Consider the following 26,921-nt stretch of genomic DNA (forward strand, 5'->3'; position numbering starts at 1 on the left):
CCAGGACTGCAATGCTGCTGACCATATAACCCAGTCTACCCATGTCACAAAGTGAAGACAAGCACTAATGAGGTCCTGTGGATCCCTTGGGATTATTTCCTTGGGTTAGATTACTTGCATGGCTTAGAAGACTCATATGAAGGAGGTCTTCCCTAAAAGAAAGGGGATAGTGCTTTGTGACAGCTGAATTATATCATATAAAATGGATTAGGATGGTCATAGAAACTGGAAGGCCTACACAGTCACCACGGGTAAGTCATCAAACATATACCAGTGCATGTCCAATGACTGGACAAGTATCTCAGATTAAGGCTGCTGCAAAGGAAAAAAAAAAAGGTGATAATTGTATTTTATGTATGAGGAAAAAACATCTGCCTTAATATATCACTGATGTTCTGGTCATGTTTCTATAGCCATTTCTAAGTTGTAGTTTTCACTTAAAGAAGAGATTTGACCTATGTTTACTATGAGAAATACTGTATGAGGAACTAAAATGCTTTGAACCTACTTTCTTAGTTTACAGATAGTTAATTTATAAGCCCACTGGCAACCGGGTCCTTTACCACAGATGTCAGCATAAGCTGTATCCCAAAAGATTAAATAAACATGACGTAAGCAATTTTTTTTTTTTGAAATTTGACATTTGGGCTATATTTAAAGATGGAAATTTGAGCAAATTATTGATGATTTATCTAATTAAATCTAGCAGGACCACAGCAGGGCAGGTAACTCTAGTAAGAGATTACTAAAGCATTAGAGGTAATTCTTACCTGCCAGTCTTTGCCTAATGGTTTTATAGATTACAAAAAAAAATATCAGTGGGAAAGAAGCTCAAGCATTGTGTTTTGTTTTGTTTTTACTTTGAGAGCAACTCTCTCAAACAAAATCCCTCTTTAAAGACCATGTGGCCACACCTTCTTGGGCCTGTTCTTTAAAATACTCCCCATATCTCTGCTGCCTTTGCTCTGCTGTGCAGGGGGAACCTGACACAGAAGCTACAAGTCTGAAAAGGGTAGACCAGGGCGTAATGACTCCCTCTTCCTGTGGTAGTAAATTCCTAGATCAACTCAGTCTGTGATGTGCAACCTTACATTAATATAACTCTGCAAATCAACACCTTAAGAGCCTGATTCATCATTAATACTCTCATTTCATTATGTTGCTCTGCTGACAAGAAAGGTACACAAGCATGGGTTAACAGGGTGGTTTACTGTGGCTTTTTTTTTATCCTCCGTTTCCTGGGGAGCCGGTTCCAGTGCCCAACAACCCTCTCAGTGGCTCTGTTTATATTTATAAATCTGTTCTAAGGAGTAAACATCAATACAAAATGATTTAAGGTCAATACTACTTGAAAGACAATTTTTGCATAGCTGTGTGCTCCTTGGGTTTCTTGTTTGGAGTCCACACACAAACATACAAACAAAACAAAAAAAAACCACAAACCCTAGTAATAATCCAGGACTAAAATCTACGCAAGTCATTGTCTCCCTATGCGCTGCTGTGGCCTTACCTTGAGTACTGTGTTTTGGGCACTACAGTATGAAAAGGACATAAAACTGCTAGAGAGTGTCCAAAGGAGAGCTATGAAGATGGGAAAGGGTCCAGAAAGGAAGACAATACGAGGAGTGGCTGAGGTCCCTTGGTTTGTTAGCCCTGAGCAGAGCAGGCTGAGGGGAGGCCTCATGGCAGCCTGCAGCTCCCTCACGAGGGGAGGGGAGCGGAGGGGCAGGCGCTGAGCTCTGCTCTCTGGGGACAGCGACAGGACCCGAGGGGACGGCATGGAGCTGGGACAGGGGAGGGTCAGGCTGGGGGTTAGGGAAAGGTTCTGCACCCAGAGGGTGGTCGGGCACTGGGACAGGCTCCCCAGGGCAGTGGTCATGGCACTGAGCCTGCTGGGGGTCAAGAAGCATTTGGACATTGCTCTCAGAAAATGGTTTAATTTTTAGGTACTCCTGTGTGGAGCCAGAGGTAGGACTCAATTACCCTTGTGGGTCCCTTGCAACTCAGGATATTCTGTGATTCTATGATACATCAGTTCAACATAGAGTTAAATTCAGGGCATGATCCAATAACTTCAGTATTAAAAACTGCAAGTATGCTGTACGAATTCTATAATCTATAAACATGAGTATAAACTCAGGGTTAAGTTTATATTGAAAAAAATCAATCACATTAAGATAAAAAATAGACAAGCAAGTTACTTATATGTTAACTCCCACCTGTAGTAATACCATGAACAAAAACATACATGAAAAAGTCCCACATATCCTGAAAGTCTAATTCTCAGCTAATCCTGTAGCACAAATGTTAAAACATTTGAGTCATAACAATAGTTATTAAGTACTTTTACTACAGGGTACCCTATTATTACTATTCTTAATAGTAGGAGTGTGAAGACACCTCCCTAAAACACAGCTATTTCATGGCTCTTCTGTGCTGATAGAGGACCAAGTTAACAAAGAGCAACTTAATTCTCACAAATCTTGCAACACACAAGTGCTAAAGTGACAATACAGACAAGCCAAACATCCTTTTCCATTGCAATTTTGCACAAGACTTAGGCATAACACAGTTAAAAATGAGTATGCATTCTTAACACACAATCTTTTACTCTCTTCTACTAGAATTGAAGTTGTTTTAAAACATGCAGACTACTATTAAAAGTTGCTGGAAGTATTCATGCAGAAAGCTGAAAAGATTGACAGTGAATTTTTACTTATATAGCGAAGACTAATTTGTATTTTACGCTGTTTCAGCAGTCTTTGACTGTTTTCTTCAAAATCACTGGCTCAGTGGCACCATATGGAGCATGTTGAACTTAAGATACCAAGAATGTGTCCAAGATATATCTCACTCCAGTGTGTTAAAACATTCCACCCTGCAGCTGTCATTATAGGAATATAATTCATACCCTAAAGTTTAAAGAAAAACAGTGTAACTTACTATGCTTGCAAAAATACAAGACTTTTTTTGGTTCCAAGCAACGGTCAGTAAATGGAGAACAGTTAATCTTCCATACTGCTTTCTTAAATATTCAAAATTTTGACTGCTTTTATGATATTTAAGACTGAAGAGCAAAAAATAAAGATGAAAAAGAATTACTGAAGAAAAGCCATAATGAAGCATCTTGTATATTCAGACTTAGCATAATCATTGCCTTTTTCTTTTCCATTAATTGCATTTCTTTTAAAAACTGATATATGAGACTATCGGGCAGAAACCTTAGCTGCTACTTTTGACAATGACACCAATCGAGTGTATCATCATTGTTATGACATTTCACCTCTCTCCAGTCCTTTCTTGTCTATTTTTTTTTGTGTTATCTCTATTTGAAATGTAAGTTTCTTTGAACAGCATATGCCTCTTACTCTGTTTTGTATAGTGTATAGTACTCCAAACACCTTTTATAAAGTTAACTGCTGTAATAGTAAGGGTAAGAGATAGGCATGAAAAAAAAAACCAACAACAAAAAAAAACATGATACTTTCTTAGAATAGCTATCTTGGGATGTACATGTACATATTACTCAAATGGTCAATTCACTGCCAAGTAATGCAAGTTGCCTTAGAAAAGGATCCATGTAATCATTTTACCATGTCAACTCATGATATATTCTGTATATGACGTGTTTCACAGGAAAACTTAGAAATATTTTAGAGAATTAAAAAAAAAAATTATTGATACCATTTTTCATAGGGCTTTGTCTATAAAGCCAGGAAGTTGTATGAGGCTCAGAGGAAAATGTTTTCAAAAATTTTTAAGGTTATCCCATAATAGCTTCTGATAAATGGCAAACTCATACGTAAGGCTTAATATCCTGGAAGCCTTCAAGGGCAGGCAGTAAGTTCGGTGTGTCTTGCTGGCAAGCTGGGGATCTCCCCTCTCCAATATTGTCAGTCTTCCATTTACAGCCATCCAAGGACCAAAGATATTGATGTGGGCCTGAACACTGAATGCCTTATGCCCCTAGTCAGTATAATAATGGGGAGGCATTTCATATTTGCAGGGAGATTATTGTGAGTAGGAAGATGGAAAGGGTTTTCAGGAGACAGCTTATTACAGAAAGATGGCTACTTGGGGTAGTTCGGAGCATAGAAGCTGTCTGTGTTGAGAGAGAATAGTAACTATGCTCAGTAATAAGTACTACTGAAGACCTTGTTATACTTTCCACATAGCTGAGACAGGCAACATAAGATCCATGGAAGTGTTTGTAAAATGTGGAACTAAAATAGGAAAACATTGCATAGTTATACCCAATTTACATCTCAGGTTGTTGCTGGGCATGACGTGTTTGACTTCAGAAAAATGGAATGTAAGAAATAAGTAAAAGAAAAAACTACGTACTTAAGGAAATGTTATGAAAAGGTAAATATCACTGCACATTATGATCTCGATTTAAATTAGTAATATGGTTTGGGCAGATTAGTATAGACAAAATTAGTTACATTTCAAACAATTTGCACAGCAAGTTGGATACATTTCAAATTTACTCTTGGGAATTTTATCTACATGAAGTATAATTTTTCTTACTCATTATCCTGAACAAGAATTTATTGCAAGAGGTCTTATTAACAGATGAACAAACAGTAGCACTGAAAACAGTTGTTCAAATCTAATTAAAAAAAAAATCATTAAAAAACTTTCCACATGTGGCATAAATTGTAAAATGAGAGAGTTCTAATTATCTGGGTAATCTCTTCTTGAAAGAACTATCTTTGCTCAAGGACCACTGTAGTGGCCAAAATGAATGAATTAAATCAACTATCTATCTAGATCAGGACCCTGTCTTTGGAAAAAATCTCAGCTTCTATGTTGGAAAGAAAGTTGAAAGAAAACTTGTAATGAAATATTTACAGAAAAGTTCAGTTTCTTTTAAGTTCTCATTAAAGAGTTGGCTATTACTGTGAAAAGTGAAAGTTAAATGCTATTTACTGTGGACAGCCATATTGTCTAGTTATCCAATTTTCTGCATCCATATAACATTAAAGATCATTATTAAATATATACACTGAATGCATATATTTTAAAATAGAAAAATTAGGAGGTTTGCTATGTGTTTAATAACACCAAATACTATTCTAGAAATTGTTACCTTGAATAACAGCCAAAAGAATGTCTCTGTAATTTACTCCTGAATTAAACATCTTCCTGGTATGATAACATTCCTTGCTAACCTATTAGATATTCTTCTCTCACTTTAAATCTGTCCAAATGCCTTCTGAAGTAACAAACTTCTGTTAATTTATGTTGCAGTATTCTATACAATGCACTTTTAAGTTCCAACTAACAAAAAAGATAAACCCTTACTTAAGAATAGCAGAGGTGAAAGTTGATTAGAAAGAATTAATTGACATCTAACTTCCTACAAAAACAACTCTATTAGAGGTGGTGCAAAATGAATAGGTATGCTTTGAATTAAGTCTGTTACAAGAAAGAAGAAAACACACCTTATAATTCTTAATCTCATTACATTACATGAAAAAATAACTTTGGGATGACTTACCTCATTGCTTTCATGCCATGGTGTACTCTAAATAATAGGTCCACCTCCCACCAGTGCTACCTTTTAGAATACTCATGCATCTGCCCACCTACCTCTCCGATAATGCACATTGAGACACAGTCTACAATTGGCAGCATGAGGCTATGTCTTTCTTCAGTTCTTTTCACCAAATTAGATTCCAGGAGAAGTAAATTTGGTTCCAGATGATGAGTGGGTTTTTTTGAGCAGTTAGATTCAGTAGTTTGGCTCATTATCATAATTCACTTATACCAAGATGCAGCTCTATCCAAATCTGGCAGTTCCTTTGATGTTCAAATCGAATGCATAGTGTTTGGCAACTGTATGTACAGAATTTAACTTGACTGATCCATTTGTCTGAAACTGGTATGTATCCAAGACCGCTCACAGATGTATCTACTGGTCTAGTAGAAATTCCAGTGAGAGGAAAAAGGCATGTTAATCATAGCTGTCCCAAACTGGCATACATACAAAATGCTGTGTGCTAAGAACATCTGACTGCCCACCCACACAGGTCATACTTCTTCCACTAAAAATTTAAGAAAATCTTCAGGTGCACTGACAGAAGAACATACCTGCAATTCCCTGAAATTTTAGAAAATTTTCCAATTCCGGGAAGCTTGCTTCCGAATTTTTTTTGAAAACTCCTTGAAAATCTACTTAGAAAACAATAAAATATTTTTGCAGCCCTTAGGTATATTTATGACCCATTGTCTGTTTCATAATTTCACGCTCAACATTCCTTTTAATCACATCTATAGGAGTTACAAACTGTTTTAATTGTATAAAGAGGTTTAAATAACAAAAATGCTCATTATTAACAACTCTGGTATCTTAATCCTAAATTAATTCAAAATTACAATATAGATTTTAATCAATAAACAACAGTTTAGCAGAAGAAAGTTCTAAATACTGTCTATGTATAATATCAATGCAAGAAGGAAAAATCTTTTTATGTTGTTTACTTATACATAACACCTTTTCAATAGCCTTAGATAAAACATCCACGGGTTACACTTCTTCCCATCAAATCTACAAACAGTAGAAATCCTAGTAACAGAAGATTATATAACTGGATAGAAATTAGAAAAAGTGGGTTTAAATGTCTAGGTTTTGCTCTTCTTCAGTGAAGAAAGTCAAAAAAAATGTAACTACTGAATAGCTGTGCAATCAGATTAAAACTCTCTTGACAGAACAAAAATATTATTTGAGCTATATAAACAAGTTGAAGTGTTGATACAGAAAGATAACATAAAAGAAATGAGGTTTAAACAGTAGCTTTGAAAAAAAGTGCTATGTAATAGTATGGAAAAATATGTTAATGCAACAAAGACATTGCCAATTCTATTCCTAAACACCCAAAATTTGTTTTCAAGATTATTTCCTCATAAAAGTTTAAAAAAAAAATAAAAAGAGTTGTTTTTATCCAGTTTCAGCATGCTTTTGTACAACTACACATGCACCTATTTTTCTTAAGCAGCTTCAATATTAAAATAATTAAATGAAAAATTTACTCTCATACAGACTGAACATTGCACTTATCTTTATTCTTTGCACTTATTTTATTATTGCATACTTTCTTGAAAAAAATATTAGTGTAAGGATTTGCCCTATCGTCCGGTTATAAAATATCTCTCCCTGCAGAAATGTCAAACTAGCTATGTATACAAGTCTACACTGCTGGATAGGCAACAGATGTTACATGACGGCTAACCACAGGAGTAATACCAAGAGTGGTATTAAATAGTTCTCCAAGGAACTTTGTAGTCTGCATGAAGGTGCCATTCTAATGACTACCGGTGACACCAGAGGTCATAGTGGTGCATAAAACCTCTGGAAACTGCAGAGATACTGCACAACTCATGACATAGGAATGGAAAAGTTTGCAACATCAAGCACACAGAGTAAGCAAACACCAGCAAAAGGCCTGTGTAACTTTAAGGTGAACTCACAGTGAATTTTTTAAGATAAAATTGAAATTACATGATTTCATATTGTTTTTATAGGCATCTAACTCCTTGATTAATATGCGGACTACTGAACCATAGTGACTTATATACTTATATCCAACATACTAATTTTTCACTGGAAACATTATTTTCCAAATGATCTCCTGGATATTTCTGCAATACTCACTGTTCTTTTACAATTAACTTTGTAACTCAGCAAGATGGGATGCTGTCCCCACTGTGCATTTGAGAAAGTGAGACGTAAATAGATAAAGCTTAAAAATTTGAAAATATCAGATTATCTTACGTAACACTTGGGAAACATGAGGATCAACTTCTGGGAGTACTCATATAATTTTATACATAATTAGTAAAAGTAGAGCTCCCATTATAGTTATGATGCTAAAAACATTACTGTATTAGGTTTCACCATGTGTATCTCAAAAATAAGAAATATACAATTATTGGCAATCTTGACTGTTTTGGCTTAAAAAAAAAACTATTACTTAAGCCTCAGCCAGAAGTTTCTGACAGAAAATAATTCAGTTCTTCAGAGATCTGTCTAAGAAAGTAGTTTGTAAAACCAGGGTGGTTTTCACTTCATGTACTATATGACTTTTAGCTTCTTCAGCTAATGAGGCAGAGGTGAATTATTTAGCCTTCCATCTCACACTCAAAAAAAAAAAAAAAAAAAAAAGCTTACAGAAATGTAAGCTGAGTTACTGAGTTTCATCAACTCTGTCCATGCTACAAGTATTTTTGTATTGTACTCCACCGTATTTTTGCAACTTAAATTCTAGATGTAATGCGGTGTTTTCCTGTGATGTAGGATGTTCCAGACAGTAGAGTATTAATCTGTCAGTGAACCTGAGCATATAAATTGCAATATTAAATTATAAAGATAATCTGCATTATCATAAAAATTAAAGTTATTTTAAAAGTGAGTTTTAAGTTGCCTGAAGGAATACTACATACAGTAGAAAACACCTGTGGGAAACCTAAGGCTGAAAGTGCTCCTGCTTTTTGATCCTTTTGTGATTATAGCAGCAAAAGGAGATTTGACACATTGAGATTTTAGCATGAAAGAATACACCATTTGTATTTAATCAGCATACCTGGTTCTTGTGCTTGTCATACCACTAGGACAAGGCACAGAGTCATTTTCCAGCTAAAAGCACTCTTCCTTAAAGAATAATTTAAAAGCAAGACTGAGTTTAGAGCAGCCTCCAGACCTCCCAACAATACACGATCACAGGGTTTTGAACAAAGAAGGATACATAGTCACGGCTGTCTCCTTGACTATTCTTTCCTTTTATTCTCTTTCAAGTACTCTTTGCTCAGACTCAAATTTGTAAACACAGAAAGCATCAATACATAGTCCTTAGGCAAATACAAGTTCTTTTATGTAATAACCTCTGTCCAAGAACTTTATAGCTATACCTCAACTTATCCATGTATAATAAGATTCAACCAAATACCTGTAGATAAAACTATATTGAGTGGCTGCATATATAACATTAAGTCAGGATTAAAAAGAATACTGCTGTAAATACTATACTGCAAAAATCAAATCTTTAAGTCAGATAATGCTGTGTTTCTTTGCTGTCTTTCTTGGAAGACATTACAGACTAACGTTACAGACTGGTTAGATCAGACAAAACAGAGAGGTTATCAAGCTCTCTCCTTCAAAGTCCTCTGCACCAACATTTATTAATCTCTCATCTAGTTGGATCTAATGATCATGTTAAGGTTGGTGAGGGAGTGAGTATGGGCAGGTGAGAGAGATCAACCCTTTCTGCATCTGCTGACATCCAGATAGGATCAAGCATAACATGGAATGGCATCTTAAATGCAGCCCTACAACCCACCGTACATCTCAATGATTCTTTGTTGACGTAAGAGGCTTTAGCGTGACCTAACAATGCTCTGAATTGCAAACTGGCTGCATCCACTCCAAAATGGCCTTGAAATGTGGAGTCGCAGAACAGACCTCAGATGGGTTAGAAAACAAAATCCAGTATATTTTGGATCCAAATGCCTTTTATAGAAATTAAAAATACTTTACTTGCTAAGTTATCTGCAAATATCCCTGTGAAATTGAACTCTTCTGAATTGGTACTGATTTAAAGAAGTTTTTATGAATATTTCTGTCTTTATTCTTCTACTCCTTATCAATGGTAATACTAAATTTTATTCATACCTTTATTTTTGCAGCTCTTATATTACATACTTGCTTTTTGCCCTATTATTGTGATTATTGAAAATATACGCATTTCCCCTTTAAAAAGCTTTCAGAGATGTATGTCAGTTGTACTCTACAAACTGAAAGCCAAATCCTGGCAGGTCTTTAACAGGTGAATTTTTTCCTAAATATATTCATCAGCTGACAACAATTCAGGATACTATCAGAAGAAAAAAGTTAGAACTCTATATTGCTTGTTCCTGGCTCTACTATTGACTTGCTGTATGACCTTGGGCAAGTAACCTCTCAATTGTCCACCTGTAAAACAGAGACAAGACTACACACCCACCTTCTTGGTTTATTCTAAGCTTTAATGTTTATGAAGTGTTATGAGACGCTCTGGGAAGCGCTACAAAGTGAAAAGGGTTATCAATCATCGGCAGTAAAACACAAGCTGCTGAAATATGGTGAAATCTGCCTTCCCTTGTCACAGGACGTGTTCGGTCTTGATCTGCATTCTGTACAGTATTCGTAATCTTACAAGTGTCTCAACACTGCATAGCATAAGGAAGGATAAATATCCCTAAGCATTCTGAGACTACCAGAAAATATTTCTGGTTTCAAGAAGTGAAGCCTGTTGTAAAGTACATACTTCTCTTCTAAATACCTGTTTGTTTTCCATAACAGGAAAAAAGAAAGCCATTTTTGAGATAGGATTCCTAAATTACTTAAATAGCTAGACATTAGCTGAAAGCAGCACTAAATATCAATTTAAATACTTGGCTCTCAATTTTTCTTTCATTCATAATGTACTAGGTAAACTACACTAAAATAATTACTTGCTTATTACTCATGAATTTCAGTGCAGCAGCTGAGACAATGTAGATAAATAAGATGATTAATTGAAACTGAATGAATCACTACAAAATATGTTGTTGTATAAGGTATGATTAACTCCACAGTGATTCATATCATTTCAAATAACAGGGCTTTTATCAATGATGGTTGCAAGGTTGGGAAATGATTTAAAAGCATTTCATCTTAGAGAGCCACTGCAGTTCACAAGGCAGGGGTGGGGAAAAGAGAGGGAGAAGCAGATTCAGTGTCTGCAGCTGAAATAGCCTTGGGCTGTTTCAGCATCCTTCCCAGAGCACATCTTTACAGCATGCCACTGACATTATCAACCTCCCTTGTGCTAGAGACCCTCTCATTTTTCAGTTGGCCACAGTTTATTAGATATTCTAGTACTGAGAAAGTATTGGCATACTTAATTCTGTGAATTAAGCAGCAATATTACAATGCCAGAGCTTTCCTATAATTGAAAAAGAAATATCTACACCAGGAATAAGTGTCAAAATTCTACAAAGACAGCAAAGAAAAATGCTATTTATTTTTCCTCCATTCCAAATTACAATTTTTAAATCTCAGACTCCCTCCAAAGACTGTGCAGTAGTCTCGAATGTAGGATTTATAAAAAGAAATCTCCATCTGTTTACAGCAGTTTAGAAAAGCAAACACAACCAGCAGTTGACCTTAAAAACCTCTACCTGCTAAAACAGAAGAGAAGATGAGATGTCTCCTTACAAAATTTTTTCCCATGTGGATTTAATAAACTGGGTCAGAATATCTGACTATGGTTTTTAACTGAACTGCAAACTCCCTGTAAGGGAATGTGCAAGTGTCACTGTCTCACTCAGACTATGAAATGAAGATAATTACCCTCACCAGTGGGGCAAGTTTCTGAAAACCTCTGAAAGCATAATGAAATGGAAAGTACTGACATATATATTGAAATGCAAAACATTGACACTCAACTTAATTCATTTAAGATGATTAATATTTCTGAAAACTTAAATCAGAATGGAAAATGATTTAGAACCTGAATGTAAAGGTGGAATTCATAAGGAAGATAGCTTACAAACAACCACTGGCTGAAAGTAACTCCTCAATATCCATCAATTTCTGAAAGATGAAGAATTAAAGAATTAAGGTATCTTAAGAGCTCTTTAAATGCATGCAGGTTCAGTAAAATGAGCCTCCTTGAGATGCATAGTTTCAATCCAAACGCAATTTAGTGTTTGCCTTCTACTGGATAATTTCAAACATTTAAAAATAATTGTAAATGCTTACTTGAAATTAATTACAGAAACAACTTTGTGATATTTATGACACGACCAGCCATCCTTTGCTATATTCCTCTCTCCTTGGTTCTGCCTGATATGGAAGAACAGATTGAAACGTTTGCTTCCCCTTCCTCACTCATCAAAAGTCAAACTGTATTTCCCTTCCTCCACATACCAAATTATACCTGCCACCTGATTTTCTCCTGTCTCTCATCTCTTAATCATTTCCTCGGAAACAGACACTTCACCAGTTTGAAAAGGCGTGCAGTCAGCGTGGTAAAGGATCTGCTAGGTGCATGAACAGCAGCAATTAGATTGGTGTAAATTCAGATCAATTCAATTACACCATTGTAAATGCACATCAGTTTTAAAAAGAATCACCATGCAGCTCGTTTACCTTACGAAGGCTATTACATCTCGTTCTTGTGAGCTGTGGGTGGATTTCTAATCCAATCCTGTCCCGGGTGATAATCCAGCAAAGTTTATAGATAGGACTGAGTTTTGCCCAAATGTCATATGGTAATGTTATTTACCAAAGTATGTGCAGTGAAAGTTGTTTACAAACATGCGTTATAAGTTACATGAAGGGAATAGACTAATTTATTTGGAAACTGTCATTTAGGTGTAAATCCCAGAGTGTTGAAAACAGTTTTATGCCAGAGAAATCCATTCACTCCTACAGTTAAGAAAAGCACAAGCCTACAGACTGCAAGATCAAATTGGGAGAATGTTAACCATTGTTACCTGTTTTAAAGTGTTTATCAGTTTTAATGACTGTTAATCAGCCATTAAAGTGAATTTCCCATGTCATTAAGGAGACTTGCCTTTATAAAGGCTTATAAAGGTTCACAAAGACTATATTTAAACCACATATATTTGTAGGGATGTTTATGTTAGTATTTGATGCCTCACTTGAAAGCATTTTAAATTAATGTAACAAAATGTGCCATTTCAGTGTAATTATAAACTGAAATGATGACAAGAGCTGCCTGATATCTTATTGCATACAAAGGCCCCCATCTTTTTAAAGATCAGGATTCATAATTCCAGAATCATTACTAAAGCTATTGTCATTGCTTGCTAAAACATAGATGTCTTGCACACAACTTTCTCTTTTCAGCACGTTTGCTGTCACACCAGCATCAATTTCCCAAGCAGCTAGCAGAAGCATCTGTCTTTCCAGAATTCAGTTTACAATCCTGTAATTAATTTGTTCAGAGACTGTGTGTTTAGAAGTAACAGCTCTTTACACTAGAGAGGAAGATCTCATTTCCAAGATTTGTGATATTATTTTTGTTTATTCCACTGCTTAAAAAAAATTCCATGATTTCTATTTTCCATACCCTCCTTAACTTTTACTGATTGTTGCACACTACATACAAGCTATATTACGTTTTTTTTTTTTTTTTTTTTTAATTACAAAGCAGTAGATGAGGACCTCAGCATGTCTGTAATTCTGAAGTTTCTAAATTCTAAAATTTCTCAGTGATATCCTGCCTGCATGTAGGAAGACAACCCAGAAGATCTTTACCACATCAATATATTAATAAATATTCCTCTCTGAGTCATGAATGACTGCCATATGTGGGGATGAATCATATGAAAGCTTTGTAGAGTCCCTTGAATTCTGAAGAACTCCAAAGGAAAGAAACTGCTATCCCCAGCTACATGTTCCACAGCACAGAACCTTTCCCACCAGAAGTAGTCCCTTCCCTGAAGAAAAGCTACTGTAACTCACATCTTTTGGGGAGACTAAAAATAGGAGTGCATGTTCCTGTGGCCATTACTTACTTCTCTATGGGTTCTCTGATGAAAATAAAGTAGCACAGAAGTGGTGCTTCCTGGGTTGACCCTGTTGCAAAGTGCATCAGAGACAGTAAGTTTTAGCCCTAACTGAAAAAGTGGTCTAGAAAAGAAATAGATGCAAATTTTGTCTCCTCTACTTGCCTGGTAATTGCTGCATAGGAAACATGGCACAATTTTATGTAGGGATGTAATTTGAAAGGCTTTCACTCCTTTGACCATTCAGTTACTGTAAGTTACTCTGAGTTGTAAAATATGTATTCTAAGGTGAGCTTCTACAGATGAATTAAGCAGCAACTTGTGACAAAGCAGTTATCATCAGGAGATAATTGACCTTATTTGAGAGTTAAGCATCCTGAGGCAAAGTAGAGTGTGCTTAATCCTGGCAGGTTAATTATCCAGTGATTATGGTAGCTTGGAAGGTATTATTGCTAAGAATCATTTGCAAAATGACACTATTAAAAAAAACTTAATTTAATAAAAATTAAAAGCAATGACAATAATCAAGTTCTCCAGTCATGTATTGCTAGATAATAACTGCAGAATGGCCCTAATTGGTTAGCAGCAATGAACATGTAATTATTCCTATTCTGAATGTTCTGTACTAAATTTATTACATGAAGTACAGTTAATAAGTATCAAAATCCAATGCAAGATGTTTGGCTAGTCGTAAAAGGGTTTTAAAGCAATGATCAAAACACCACTGGTCATTGAGCTAATGCTGAAACTGATAAATGTATTGAGTTGTTATCATAGCATTCAATGTCTCCATCACAGTTAAGGGTATGCTGGCATTTACATTCTGAACTAGAACATTTATTCTAAGAGGTTTGTAACTTGCCCATTTTAATTACCATCTGGCTGAAACTTGAAATAACCAATCTCCATTCAGATGTAAATTTTTAAGTAGAAGATGTAATTTAAAATCACTTCGCCAATTGTTTTTAGTTTAGGAATGGCAGTAATTTGGAATTTTGCTGTTCTTGGATGTTTTTTGTATTACTCTAAAAAAAAAACAAACAGCTCAGTGATTAACAATCAAATTGTATTGGTCTATAATGTGGAGTGAAGATAAACATAGAGAAGAATAAAAACCATGTCTGAGTCTATTGTTTGTACTAATAAAAAACAACGACACAACTCTGTATGTCTTGTGTATGTGTTAACTTACGCACTTTAAGGATTTAACTAAACTAGCAAAACTGATGGAAAACAGCAAAAAGTAAAAGGAAATCACAGTAAATGGGCAAAATTTTGGTGTTGACTAGCTGGGGAGGTTCGTTCCCCATCAAGGCATACATAAACACAAAGTCCTGAATGTACTTGCAGATGAAATAAATGTAGGAACAATAAACAAAGAAGGAAGCTACCAGAATGCAGAACATGTCAGAGTAAGCTTCTCTTGAGTTTTGTAACTATTCTTTACCACAAACCATATGCAGAGAGCAGGAAGACTGACAATTACAAGATACAGCAGCTACTATAAACTGGAAGTATACCATGCCAAGAGTGTGGTTTCAAGTCACACAGAACGACAAGAGAATAAACCACTGTGAATATGATTTCAACAACTCAGAAGTAGCAATGTCCAGCTTATATAGTGGAAAACAGATACTAAAAGATGACCAGGGTTTCAACTGATTACAAAAGTATAGCATGAGAGGCTGGTACTCCAGAGTGTTTACACATGGTACAGACAAGTCCAAGGATGGTCACTTAAGCTTAAATAGTGTCTTTTACCCTGAAAGACAACAGGATGCTTCAGAAATTATACAAAGAAAATGCAGGGAATATTTCACACTTTAATATGCACAATAATCCTACACAGTATTTTATGACAGCAGGTGAAAAACACCATAGCAAACTGAAATGTCAGGGGAAATTAAGGTAGACTGAATATAATTTGCAAAACTGGAATGTTGCCAGTATAGTGGACTATTGCTTACAAAGCATGCAAATATACAAGTAGTACCAATCTGTGTTTTATCTTCTGAGAAACAGTACCTTACGAACTCCTGTGATATGAATTCTCCCAATAGGTGAATGGGACAATATCTATATAGAACACCAGCAATATTTAATCCCAGAAGTTACTCTGAACCTCTCCCACCCAAACATTGACTAGACTTGGTCTACCTAATTTGTGAGACCTGACTTTTTTTTTTCTCTTTAGAATACACTACTATGAAATCCAAATGCTCAGTAGCACCTTTGTAAGGACTGTATTGCAGAAGACTGAATTAAAGCAAAAATTGGCAATAGCAGCAAAATGTCCAGAAAATACCACTTCCATATTGCTAGCTACAGTTTTTTGTTTTTGTTTTTTTCTTATCCTACTGCATCTAAAAACATTGCCATATTCTCCATTTTAAAAATACTTCTTTAGGTACTGTATTTGTAATAATGCTAGCCCCTAATGTGTAGATGCAGAAACAGTGTAAAAATTGATTTGTGTTGGTGGAACTCTCTGTGTCACAATCAGGAATAACCACTAACAGGAATGAGTAACTTTTCCATAATTTTCCAGTACTAACGTAGTTATCTTGAGAGACATGCCAACACTTCATTTAGGTATATCACACTTTCTAAGATTTATTTGTTTACTTAACCATTTTGTGCAGAACAAACTAATTTTTAAAAGCACTTTCTGAAGTGGAAAAAATCAAAAAGTGATAGCACTACAATGAGTGAAATCTGAATTCAGCTGGTCTATTACCATGGACTTCCAGGCAGAATTTCATGCAATCTGTTTCCCAACTGTTGCACAGCAAAGATAAGCCTTCCTTAGATGGACCACCAGTCTATCTACCATAAAAATCAATGAGAGCCTTCTAAACCAATTAAATGTTTTTTAGCTTTCTCCTACCACTTCTCCCCAAAGATTCTACTTCATCACAGAAAATGCTATCAAGAATAGGAGTATGTGTATGGAAACAAGTTACAGCACTTCAGCAGCTCTGCAGTGGCCCTTCATATTTTTTTCTTCCAGCAGAGATTTACCTGCTGAGTGAGTACATCATGTATACGGGCAGCTATTAGGAAACAGCCAATGTGTTGGACATTTCCTCTTTTAATCTAGAGTAACTTGTTCATGTGTTGCCACACTAAAACAAGCAAGTTGCAAACCTCTGACGGGTCAAGTTACACGTTTGGCATCAATGGAAATTTCACAGTCCAGTGACTGCACATTTCATTCTCTATTGACACCTCAGATGGTGACTTTCTATGTGAAGGAAAACCAAAAAGCCGGCTTCTAGACACAACCAAGCAGGTGCAAGAGATGCAAATACTTTGTTAAGACTCACCGTCTCGTTTCCAAAAAGGACGTCAACATAGGGCATGACTTTCATCATAGGCTCTTTGTAGAACTGGCTAATAAATGGTGCAGAAAGATTCAAGCTGAAGATCTTGTTGTTTGCAGAAGCTTGAGTAGCCACTTTTAATATTGCTTCTGGTGAAACCGTCAGGAAGAATCCCTGCAAGCACCAGAAAAAACAAATGATTTTTAATAGTTTCAAATCAGGAACCACATTAAGTATGCTGCTTCTATAACGTCTCTCCAACCCAACTTTTCTGTCATATATATGCACAGATTTAAAATCAAACAAAAAACTGTCTAAATGCTGCCTTTCCATTAAGAAATTACAGAAGTGACAAAGAATCTGCATATGCTGAGAATGACAACACTCCAGAATTAAACATAACCCACTACTACTGCACTGTATGTTGTTTCCTTTTCCATGGCAGCCAAGACTAGTGTTTGTATTTTAAAAGGTGCTACATTATAGTTCTAAATGGCCCTTTATAGAACGACAGTCAATCAGACTGCACTGCTTAATTCCAATGTCCAATAAGATGGCTTACACATAGCTAAAAGATGAATGAAATCCCTTGCCTGAGAAATTACTACCTTGTTTATAACAAATCTGTTGAGCATGGTGTCACTGTAGTAGTTGTAATTATCCTATAGGAAAAACCTATCGCTTTTCACATTTCTGCCCATTTGCCTACGACCACAGACTCCATAAAGGGATACAGGTGCTCACAGGAAGGGAGACTGCGATGCTGTCAGCTATCAGAACTGAGCAGACCTGCAGTTCTCGCCCCTCGGCTGACACAGCAGTGGACTCCAGTCTCAATGGGACATCCAGCTACAGTATTTACGCAAAAGATACTGAATTCTTTTCCATTATACCACATCTTTAAAAAATGTAACAATATAGTTTATCACCTCCCCTAGAGTATTGTCCTTCATTCTTTAATATTAAAGTTCTTGGTTGCTAACAGATCTAGGGAAATGATTATTCAAGATCTCTTCTCCCCCAAGCTGAATATTATCACACATAAATACCAAGAATCAAAAAATGAAACAGAGAATGAACAGAACTGAATTTGTCTATGAAATTGTGAATGGTGATTTCAACCCCGTACACAGATCAGCTCAAGGATGACAGTTTGAATTTAGCCTTGCACACACTTACCTCCAACCCTGATAGGCAATGTTTTTCTGCATGTGTTCTGGGCATTATGTAAAGATTCCCTAGTTTCACTACTCTATTAATTAGACAATGGCTTGGTCTTTACACTAATTAAACAAACATTTCTATGATTCTAAAAGCAATTTTATGAACTGTTCTCAAAACTCACTGAATAACAATCATTCTCAAGAAAGAGCAGCAAGCGTTAAATTTAAGGCCAGAGAAAATGTCACAGTACACAGCAATCTTTTTTTTGGGGGGTCACACAAATAAAACCCCATTTCAGTTCTATCTGTAACACTGCCACTCTTAAAGGTACAACAGTGAAACAATTGTATTTTCCAGGTTTTAACCATATTATTCTGTCATTGGATCATAGCATATCTATATTTTTCTCCTGTCTACTTCAGCTAGCTGATCATCTTAGGCATCATACTGCTGGAAAAATAATATAATAAAAAGTCTACAGGTTAAAGACTACTTAGAAAGTCTCTTGTTTATTTCTCCCTACCCCATGCTTTCCAGTCTAGTGAATGCAGGATTGCTTGTAGCAAATCATGCCCAGATTTTGAAAGACAATAAAAGTCCAAAGGGCATAAGAATGCTTTGCATCTTATGGAGTTACTCAGTACCTTGAACGACTGGAAGCCTGTAAACATCCAAGCTTCTTTGCTATTTTTACATTCTGAAGAATTAAAATGAACAGTTTATATAACATCTTGTCTCCATAGCAATCTCTACCATCTTTCAGTTTTTCATTTAATGAACAGAGTTGGATATTTAAATACTATTCCAAACACAAAATAAAAACCTTTCAAGGTTAACATGTTGCCAGCTGTGGATAAATCACAGATTGCTATACAGTGGTCTGTGTAAATAGTAACCTGGTCAAATAATTAGGCTTCTTACCAATTTTAGGCTGAAAACTTCATCTGAACTGAAATACATCTGATTGTAATTTAAGGTACAGAACACTATCCCCGTGAGATCTAACTCAGGCCTGCATCCAACTCCATTTTCCTTTGGAAAGGCAACATAAAAGTACTGAGATGCAGATAGTAGAGCTTGCTTTTTCAGATCCTGCAAAGTGGAGGGCTAGAACTCTCTCAGAACTACAGCTCTGTCTTCGGGGTTTCCTAAAGCTCATTTCTGCCATTTGATTTCAGTCTTCCACAAACTTTTCATTTTATATTTTTATTTAAATAGTTATTTGATACTAAAATACAGAAATTAAGAGTTGTATATGTGAGAACACACTACAACTTTGCCAAGTATAACAGTTCTTTTCAAACAAATGTTGTAGAAATAAAACAAAAAAGTTGTAGCAGTACAATTCACACAATGGAATTAATAAAGCAGGGAGAAAATGTACAAAGTCTGAACTGAACAGATCTTGGTTTAAAGAAAGCAAATTAGATATTCCCCTCACCCCCTGAAAGTATTTAAATGGAGTTTGACTCTATTTTCAGTGGAACTCCAATTACAGCTATGGCCAGCGTTACTGTTACACGAACCCAGCTTTTGTTGTTTGAACTAAAACTAGATAAGCCACAGACCACTCTACTGCAGCATGCTACAATTTTGAACAGGAATGAACTCCTCCAAAATAAACAGGTTTTCTTATGCCTCACTGAGATTCACAACAAAAAAATGTCACTCCATATCTTCCTCAGAACCACAGCCTTCGTGTTCTTGCAGCTGCCACTGCTTTTTGTCCAGCCAAATGTATAAAAAGGAATGTGCAAGTCAACTGCTCCCACCTCGTCCAGAAATTAACTGTTAGCCAACACTAGCTTTGAGTGTGAGAATAAGCATTTCCATGTGTCACTTCTGGGACAGGACAGCAAGGTTTTCTTATGTCAAATAAGGACAATTCAGAAGTTGGAGGACTAAAGGTTGGGTTTACACCTTTGTTTGATTTCTTAAGCTGTTCTTATTTTTTTTCTTCCTTGAAGATTTTCCTTGGGCAGACTGTTGGATAGTACATGTGATCTCACCTCTCTCTCCTCCACATTTGTGGATTCTTTACTGACAGTTCCAAGTATCCCAAAACACAAGACAAAGACCACTAATTTAGAAGAATTTGTAGTTCACAATGAAGTTCTATCCCCACTAACAAGAAGATTAAGAGGATGATCAAAAATATTATATATCCATCTACACACCTCTGCTTACTCCTGAGGGTTTTGGGAACCGTTTTACCCTCAAAACCAAAGGATTATTAAAATAGTAACAAAAATGCTTGAAAGCAAAAGATGAGTCAATTGCTTAATATACAGAAATTCCAATAGCCTGGGAAACTTAGCTTGCATTTATATTAGAAATGAAATTATTGTGCATGTATTTATGTTTGTGAAATAATGCAGTACGTACAAGTACATGATAATTAGGCAGTGCAGTCAAAAGAAAGTGAAAGAGAGCAATATTGTACTACAAAAACCTATTAAACATTAAAGGCTATCAGACATATTTGTAGCACACAGTATTCCTTTGGCATGCATTGATTGAGGCTGAGAATACCAGATGCTACTGCTTCAAGATGTGCCACTATTTTCTGCTGCTCAAATTTAACGAGCCTCTTCTCTATGCCAGGAGGAAGGTACCATTGTACCACAAGCCAGAGAGCAAAGCTGAACTAATATATACATCAGGAAAATAGGATGACATACTGAATTGCTTATATGTATGTTTGTATGTATACACATATGAAACACAAAAATACTTTTCTCATTCATTGTAGCAAGTATTCCTGTTTAAATACAGTCCTTTGGTGGAAAAAAAAATCTTGTAGGAAAAAGAGAAATAAAAAGGAAGAAATACATAAAACACATTTGTTATTGCAGACACATGGTTACAGGAGATACAGTAGCTTGGTTATAACTTAAGAGCTTTTAAAATTCAACATTAAGATGTGCATGACAGCAGTAGAAAAAGTCAAGAGAGAATATGACATTATCTTGCTTTTGCAATACTCAGGAATTCTTTGATGCACCTTTTTAGAAGTGTACCCAGGCACTGTGAGTATAGGACAGTCTTTTATGATCATATCTTCTTTTTAATAGTTACTAGTATTTTTGAAAGGATTTGGTGGGGTTATGCATAAACAACGTATCTTTGCATCTCTCTCATTTTTATCTTATGCAAACCCCAAAGGTTTCTTCTTACCTACACTACACTCATGTAGCGCTAGCACTAGCAGATGTGAGTGCAGCAAATGAAGGGTGTCACAAGTGTCAGCAGTACAGAATCAGAGAGTGCTGAAGTATCTCATGAAGCCAGAACTACTCTGGCTTTGGTTAAATACTGAATAAGGTGTTCTGTCCAAACTGAGCAGTCTTGCCATCATTTGTTCACATCAAAAAATGTACTCACACTGAATTTTTCTGGATTACATACATGTAAATGTTTGCACAATGAGGATCAAGTGTTGTTTTCTTTTTTTTTTTTTTAAAAAAAAAACAAAACCAATGAATACTTCCTTAAAGCCAAAAACTGAGATTTAGTATACATTTAGACAAATCCAGAGTGAGATGATAACAAACAGCTTTGCATTTCTGGATTTATTATTGTTTAATACCACAGAAGCAATGTTTGCATAAGAACACGTAGAAATGATAAAAATTAAGATTGCTCTCAAACCTACCACCCTCTGAAATCCTTCCATTTGCCTTCTCGTTGTATCTCTTACCCTCTCCTAACCACTCCCACTTTCAGAGTGGTTTACAAGAAAATAACTTTATGAGTGACTAGATTTTGAACTATGGCATTCTGAATTGATTTTGAAATACCATTTGGTAACAATGTAAAATCAATACATCATAAGTGTGAATCAAAATATTTAACTTTCAGATGCACATATACAACAGTCTGTTGCCATTAAAGATGAATTATATTCTGCCAACATGAAAGGAACACATCATTTAATCCAAAATTATTTTATGGCACGCATTTACATAAAAATGCAGTTATGATGACATCACACACTCATCCATCTAAAGGCTGGAATTCTTCAGGCACATTAAAAGTTTGACAGTTCTGCGGTGACAGTGCTGATAAATACTGTGATTCAGTAAAGCCCTACAGAAACCATCCAACTTAACTATGCTGGCAGTTCCAGCAAAATCAGCGAGACTGCTCAGGTGCCAAAAGAACATGCTCTGCTAAACTGCAGATGTAACCAAGTCAGAGCTTTGGATTTGGTTACTTTTCCCATATTCTATACACAAAGAGAACTTTAAGCCACGCACTTGGGCAGAGGAGACTTCTCCTCTGCTCTGCCATCAGTTTTGTCTGCTGCAACCCAGCAGAGCTACCAGGGCCTGGAAGGAGTGAAGATGCAACACATGGAAATTTTGGGGATGGAGAATGAACCACCGGGTCACTGCTCTAGACAGAACCATGTACACAAGGTTTCCACGTGAGAGACCCATGTCTTCTAACCTCTGAAGTGCATGGAGCACAGATTGGGCACAGTCCACATCCCACCCACTGTGAGACCAACAAAAAAATCATCTCCCTTCAGAACAAGAAACAGAAGGAATCTTCCTGGAAAGTTAGAGCAAAAGCTCTTCATTTTAGTACTTCTGGGAGTTTAAAAGAGCAGAGAACAATATAGAGAACTACATCTGTAACACCAAACTATCTGGCTTTGTACATGCAGCACTGCCAGATTATCAGGCTTACTGGACCCCTTACCTCTTCACCTGACTTTTGAGCATTTATACTTGCAACTGCCTGAAATCATTCAAGTACTTTCCTTCCTGAGATATGACAGAAGAGTATGAAATGATATAGATATTAAAATCCTCCTGACTCTAAAAAACTCCAGAAATAATAACAACAACAGCAAAAAACACCACTACACAAATCAAATAAATACCATAAATTTTACTAACGAAAGTGCTCATTCTTTAAGTCATTTTTTTTTTTTTTTACTTCCTCTAGGAAGGACAAAAGCTCTGTATAATTTGGGAAACGTCCAGTCTGTGAAATATATGGAAGTCATTTTAATCTGTGTACTGGTTCTTCACGTAATAGGTTATTTAGGAATTTAGTAAGCACCTACGTGGTTTCAACTATATTTTCAAACTATATTTTATCTTGATCAGCAAGTAGTTACCTAATGAAACAAAACCCGCTGCTCTTTGTCCAGTTCCTACTGGAGACAGTTGTTTTAAATCAGAAAGCAAGGACAGCAAGAATGCGACAATTTCTCTGAGTAATTGTTTTGGCTTGTTCCTGTATGCATTGTTTATTTTTATGAAAGTATTGCTTTATAACTGGAAAATGACTAAGCTGTAAACTATTGTTTTATCATTCTGAGTGGCCAGTGTTTCTGTTTTTGATAAAAGCCAAGTTTCAAACAGTTTTCAGTAACATAGGAAAAAACCTAACTGTCAGTAAATGTGCTTATATTGACCGTGACATTTTCCTCTATGATGGTGCCAACATGTCAGAAGGAGAGGATTGCTTTCAGATTTGAACAGCTTCTTTGTTGCTGAAGTGAACTCTGATTGCTGCCATATTAGTATCTATCAGATTACAACAGTAGCAGAAAAACTCCAATATTTGGCATTGTATGTTTAAAAAAATAATTATTTTACATTTACACTAGCAATTTCTTTTTAATTTTAATCAATTAGGACCTCTTTTTCCATTCTGAATACTATCCATTAAACTTCTCCAGGAAGTTCCACCAAATCATATTTAGGACAAAATAACTGTGTGACTTTACTTGTAAGACATCTACTTGCAGAATGTATGGATGAAAACTTAAACAATGAGGTGTAGATGTATACACATGTGCGAGAGAGAAGTATTATACTTAGTTTTGGTGAAGGGAAATGTCATCCCAAATAAAAAAAATCTCCTATTTCCCTGGAAACTGCAAAGTTACTTAAGCTCATATTGGCAACATGAATTAAGATCTTAAGTTGATGGTCAGACATAGCTCCCTAAAGTCTGCCCCTCCGTGAGGAAGCAAAAGATCTCCATACTATTTCCACAGTTCAGCACAGAGTTTTATGTGTGTTTATTAAGCTCAAGGAGTAAGATCTCTGTTTTTATTCATACTTAATTTATAACAAATTTTGGGGGGAACTATTAATGAAACGTCATCTGAGGGACAGGAGCCTGATTTTTATTATTGCTTTGATTAAGTAACTCAACCTTATTTGCCTCTGTTTGCCCACTTGTAAAATAGTTATAATGATAAATACACCTCCATTGGCAGAATCAGTGGGAGGTTTAATTACTTAACATTACTGAAATGATTGAAATTCTATGTTGAAAGGTATTATAAAGTACAGGGTATTACCATCAATAAAACATAAGCTGCAAATCAAACAAGCTATGCTCAAGAGCAAGGCACTTTTCTTCTTAGAATCCTCAAAATACTTTGCTACACATTTTCTTCATTGAGAAACAACTGAATTTTTACCAAGAAAGCAATGCATCTCAAAACATTAATTGTTGACTAAAGAGAGAAACTCTTTTGCCTTTCATCCTTGTAAAACAATTCTTCATTAAAATTAGCATTGCCTAACCAATCTATAAAACAAACAAACGAAACATATAATGTTTTTAGACCAGAAAGTAAGATCAGACATACCAATTATTGTTCAATGAAACAATAACCAGAAATCTTAACATTCGCAATTATATTATTTATGATGTTTGGAACATAGAGATAATTAATTTTCAAACTTAATTTCCACAATTTTGAACAAAATCCTTGTCCTGGCAAAGAAGCATTTTGGGACGTAAAGAATAAGGTATGGTTAATTTAGGCTCTTGATGATTGTGCAACATTTGCTTTTTATGTATATGGCTAGTTACATTAATATAATTTGGCATCTCATTAATTATGTAAACATCAACCATATGTTGAATTCACTCAAGTTTGGTGTGTACATAATATTTACGGTGTATTAGTAAATTGAGAGAATCTATGTAACTACAAATGCATAGAGTTTCTAATTCTCTAGACAGTTAATCCTCAATTTGAGAGCTCTACAAACAAACATAAAACAGTCTATTTCTTGCTTATTCAAATAGCCTTGAACAAGAAGAGAAAAAATATGAGCATCTTTTTAATCAAATGTGCTGTATCAGCACAATGGTTTATTTTATAAGTACAGGTAAAACAGTCAAAGACTGAAACAACTGGTGACCATGGCTGTATTAATAGATAATCACTATCACTGGGTATCTAAAGATCTTGTAAAAATGCAAGAAGTCTTAGGGAGAACTGTTCAAAGCTTGTGCATTAGTACTGCTTCCTGAAGAATTTTGTCTTTCATGTTCCCTGGGCTGAAAACCATAACAATTCTTCTGCTGTATACATGCAAGAGACTTTTTGGATACATGATATGTGACACAGCACACCAATATTGTGACTTTTGGAGTGGAGGGTGAAACGAATCTGGGCTTGCCCTGCTGTATTTACAAATTTTAGTTCCCCTGCTAATAAAAAAGGAAAAAACTTCTCAGCCACTTCCCGCTCTGTACCAGCATACACTACTGTGTCTGTGCCCTCCGTGTTTGCATTCCCAGATGATTCAGAGGAATGACGACTGTTATGCAATATAAACAAATACAGGAATGAGTAAAATGCCATGAAAAATAAACCAACTCCAGCATGAATTCTATACCTTATGAGTTTCCATGAACAACATGCCCATGTTATGAAAGGTTTTACCTAAATTCTGGTTAGAAAACAGATACAAAATAAAAAAAGAGTCATGCTTTTCCCTAAGTACTCTCATACTGAAACACTTAGACAGAAACCTTTCTTCCCTCCCCCCAGCTACCTTTGAGATCTTGTAAATTATAAGAACATAGCAGCACGGGGATTAAATATTAATCAAAGTCATTACCATTATCGTTAGAACATATTTCAAGAGCCCCAAAGAAAGAGCATATTATTTCACTAATAAAGATCATATCTTCAGAAAGACTACACGGATACTGCTGCATAGTAGGTACGAAGAGGAAAAAAAAGAAATGATCAAGAGGTAACAAAATGATTTCAGAAGCTTATTGTACAATTCAAAGGCTAAGTCATCCTTTAAGTGAGTCCTTTAAGTAGAGCAGATTCTCAATGGGCGAAACGGAGCTCTATATAGAACCACAGATGCATATAATATATTTATAAAATGTCATTTTGCTGGGGAAAACAACAGAGTACAACCATGGATACAAACTCAAGAAATTTTATCAGTGAAAATCCAGAACAGCTCTGAAGTTTCAGCGGAGATCTGAACTCACTTGGTGTGCAATACAGCTATTCAACTCACAACCAGTACACCTGGAACTATCATCTTTTACAGGAAGACTTACTCATTGTATGAAAATAATGACAAGCTTTATTGAATAACAGGGCTTTTGCTGTTTCCAGATTAAGGAGTAAATGATTAATAAAACAAATACCTTCTCTGGCTCCCCAAAGGTATTTGCTAGCTTATTTTAACAGCTTGCATACCCTTGTGACATATTTAATGTATAAGCAATACTATGGCAAAAAAAAAAAAGTGCATACTAAAATAAAATGCTCAGAAGAACTAAGAAATCAGTTGTTAAAATAATAAAGGATGTATTTTCATTTACAACTTACCAATTTTAAATATAAGTGCACGAACATTTCCTTTTAACTACCACTTTTTTCTCAAGTCTAGCTCCGGAATCAGAACTCCAAAAAAACCTTCTTTCATAGCAAATATAATATTTACTATGAACATGCAATTAAGTCCTAATCACTCGGATTAATTACCACATCAGGATTTACAATAAAACATTTATTGCTCACACTTCCACACATTAAAATTAATTATTTAAAAGAGCGTTAATGTTATTGCTTGGGCTTTT

At 35.6% G+C, this 26,921-nt stretch overlaps 1 protein-coding gene across 2 annotated transcripts in view; it reads right to left on the minus strand.

The window, feature by feature from the left end:
• Nucleotides 1-26,921, minus strand: part of ADK (adenosine kinase) — a 278,657-nt gene that overhangs the window by 62,420 nt on the left and 189,316 nt on the right. For both annotated transcript variants that reach the window (XM_032190900.1, XM_032190901.1), the window contains exon 7: nt 16,884-17,054. In XM_032190900.1, the coding sequence (XP_032046791.1) occupies nt 16,884-17,054 (171 nt within the window). The remainder of the gene's footprint in view (nt 1-16,883; nt 17,055-26,921) is intronic.

The sequence above is a fragment of the Aythya fuligula genome, chromosome 7, assembly GCF_009819795.1.
Source record: "Aythya fuligula isolate bAytFul2 chromosome 7, bAytFul2.pri, whole genome shotgun sequence".
NCBI lineage: Eukaryota > Metazoa > Chordata > Aves > Anseriformes > Anatidae > Aythya > Aythya fuligula.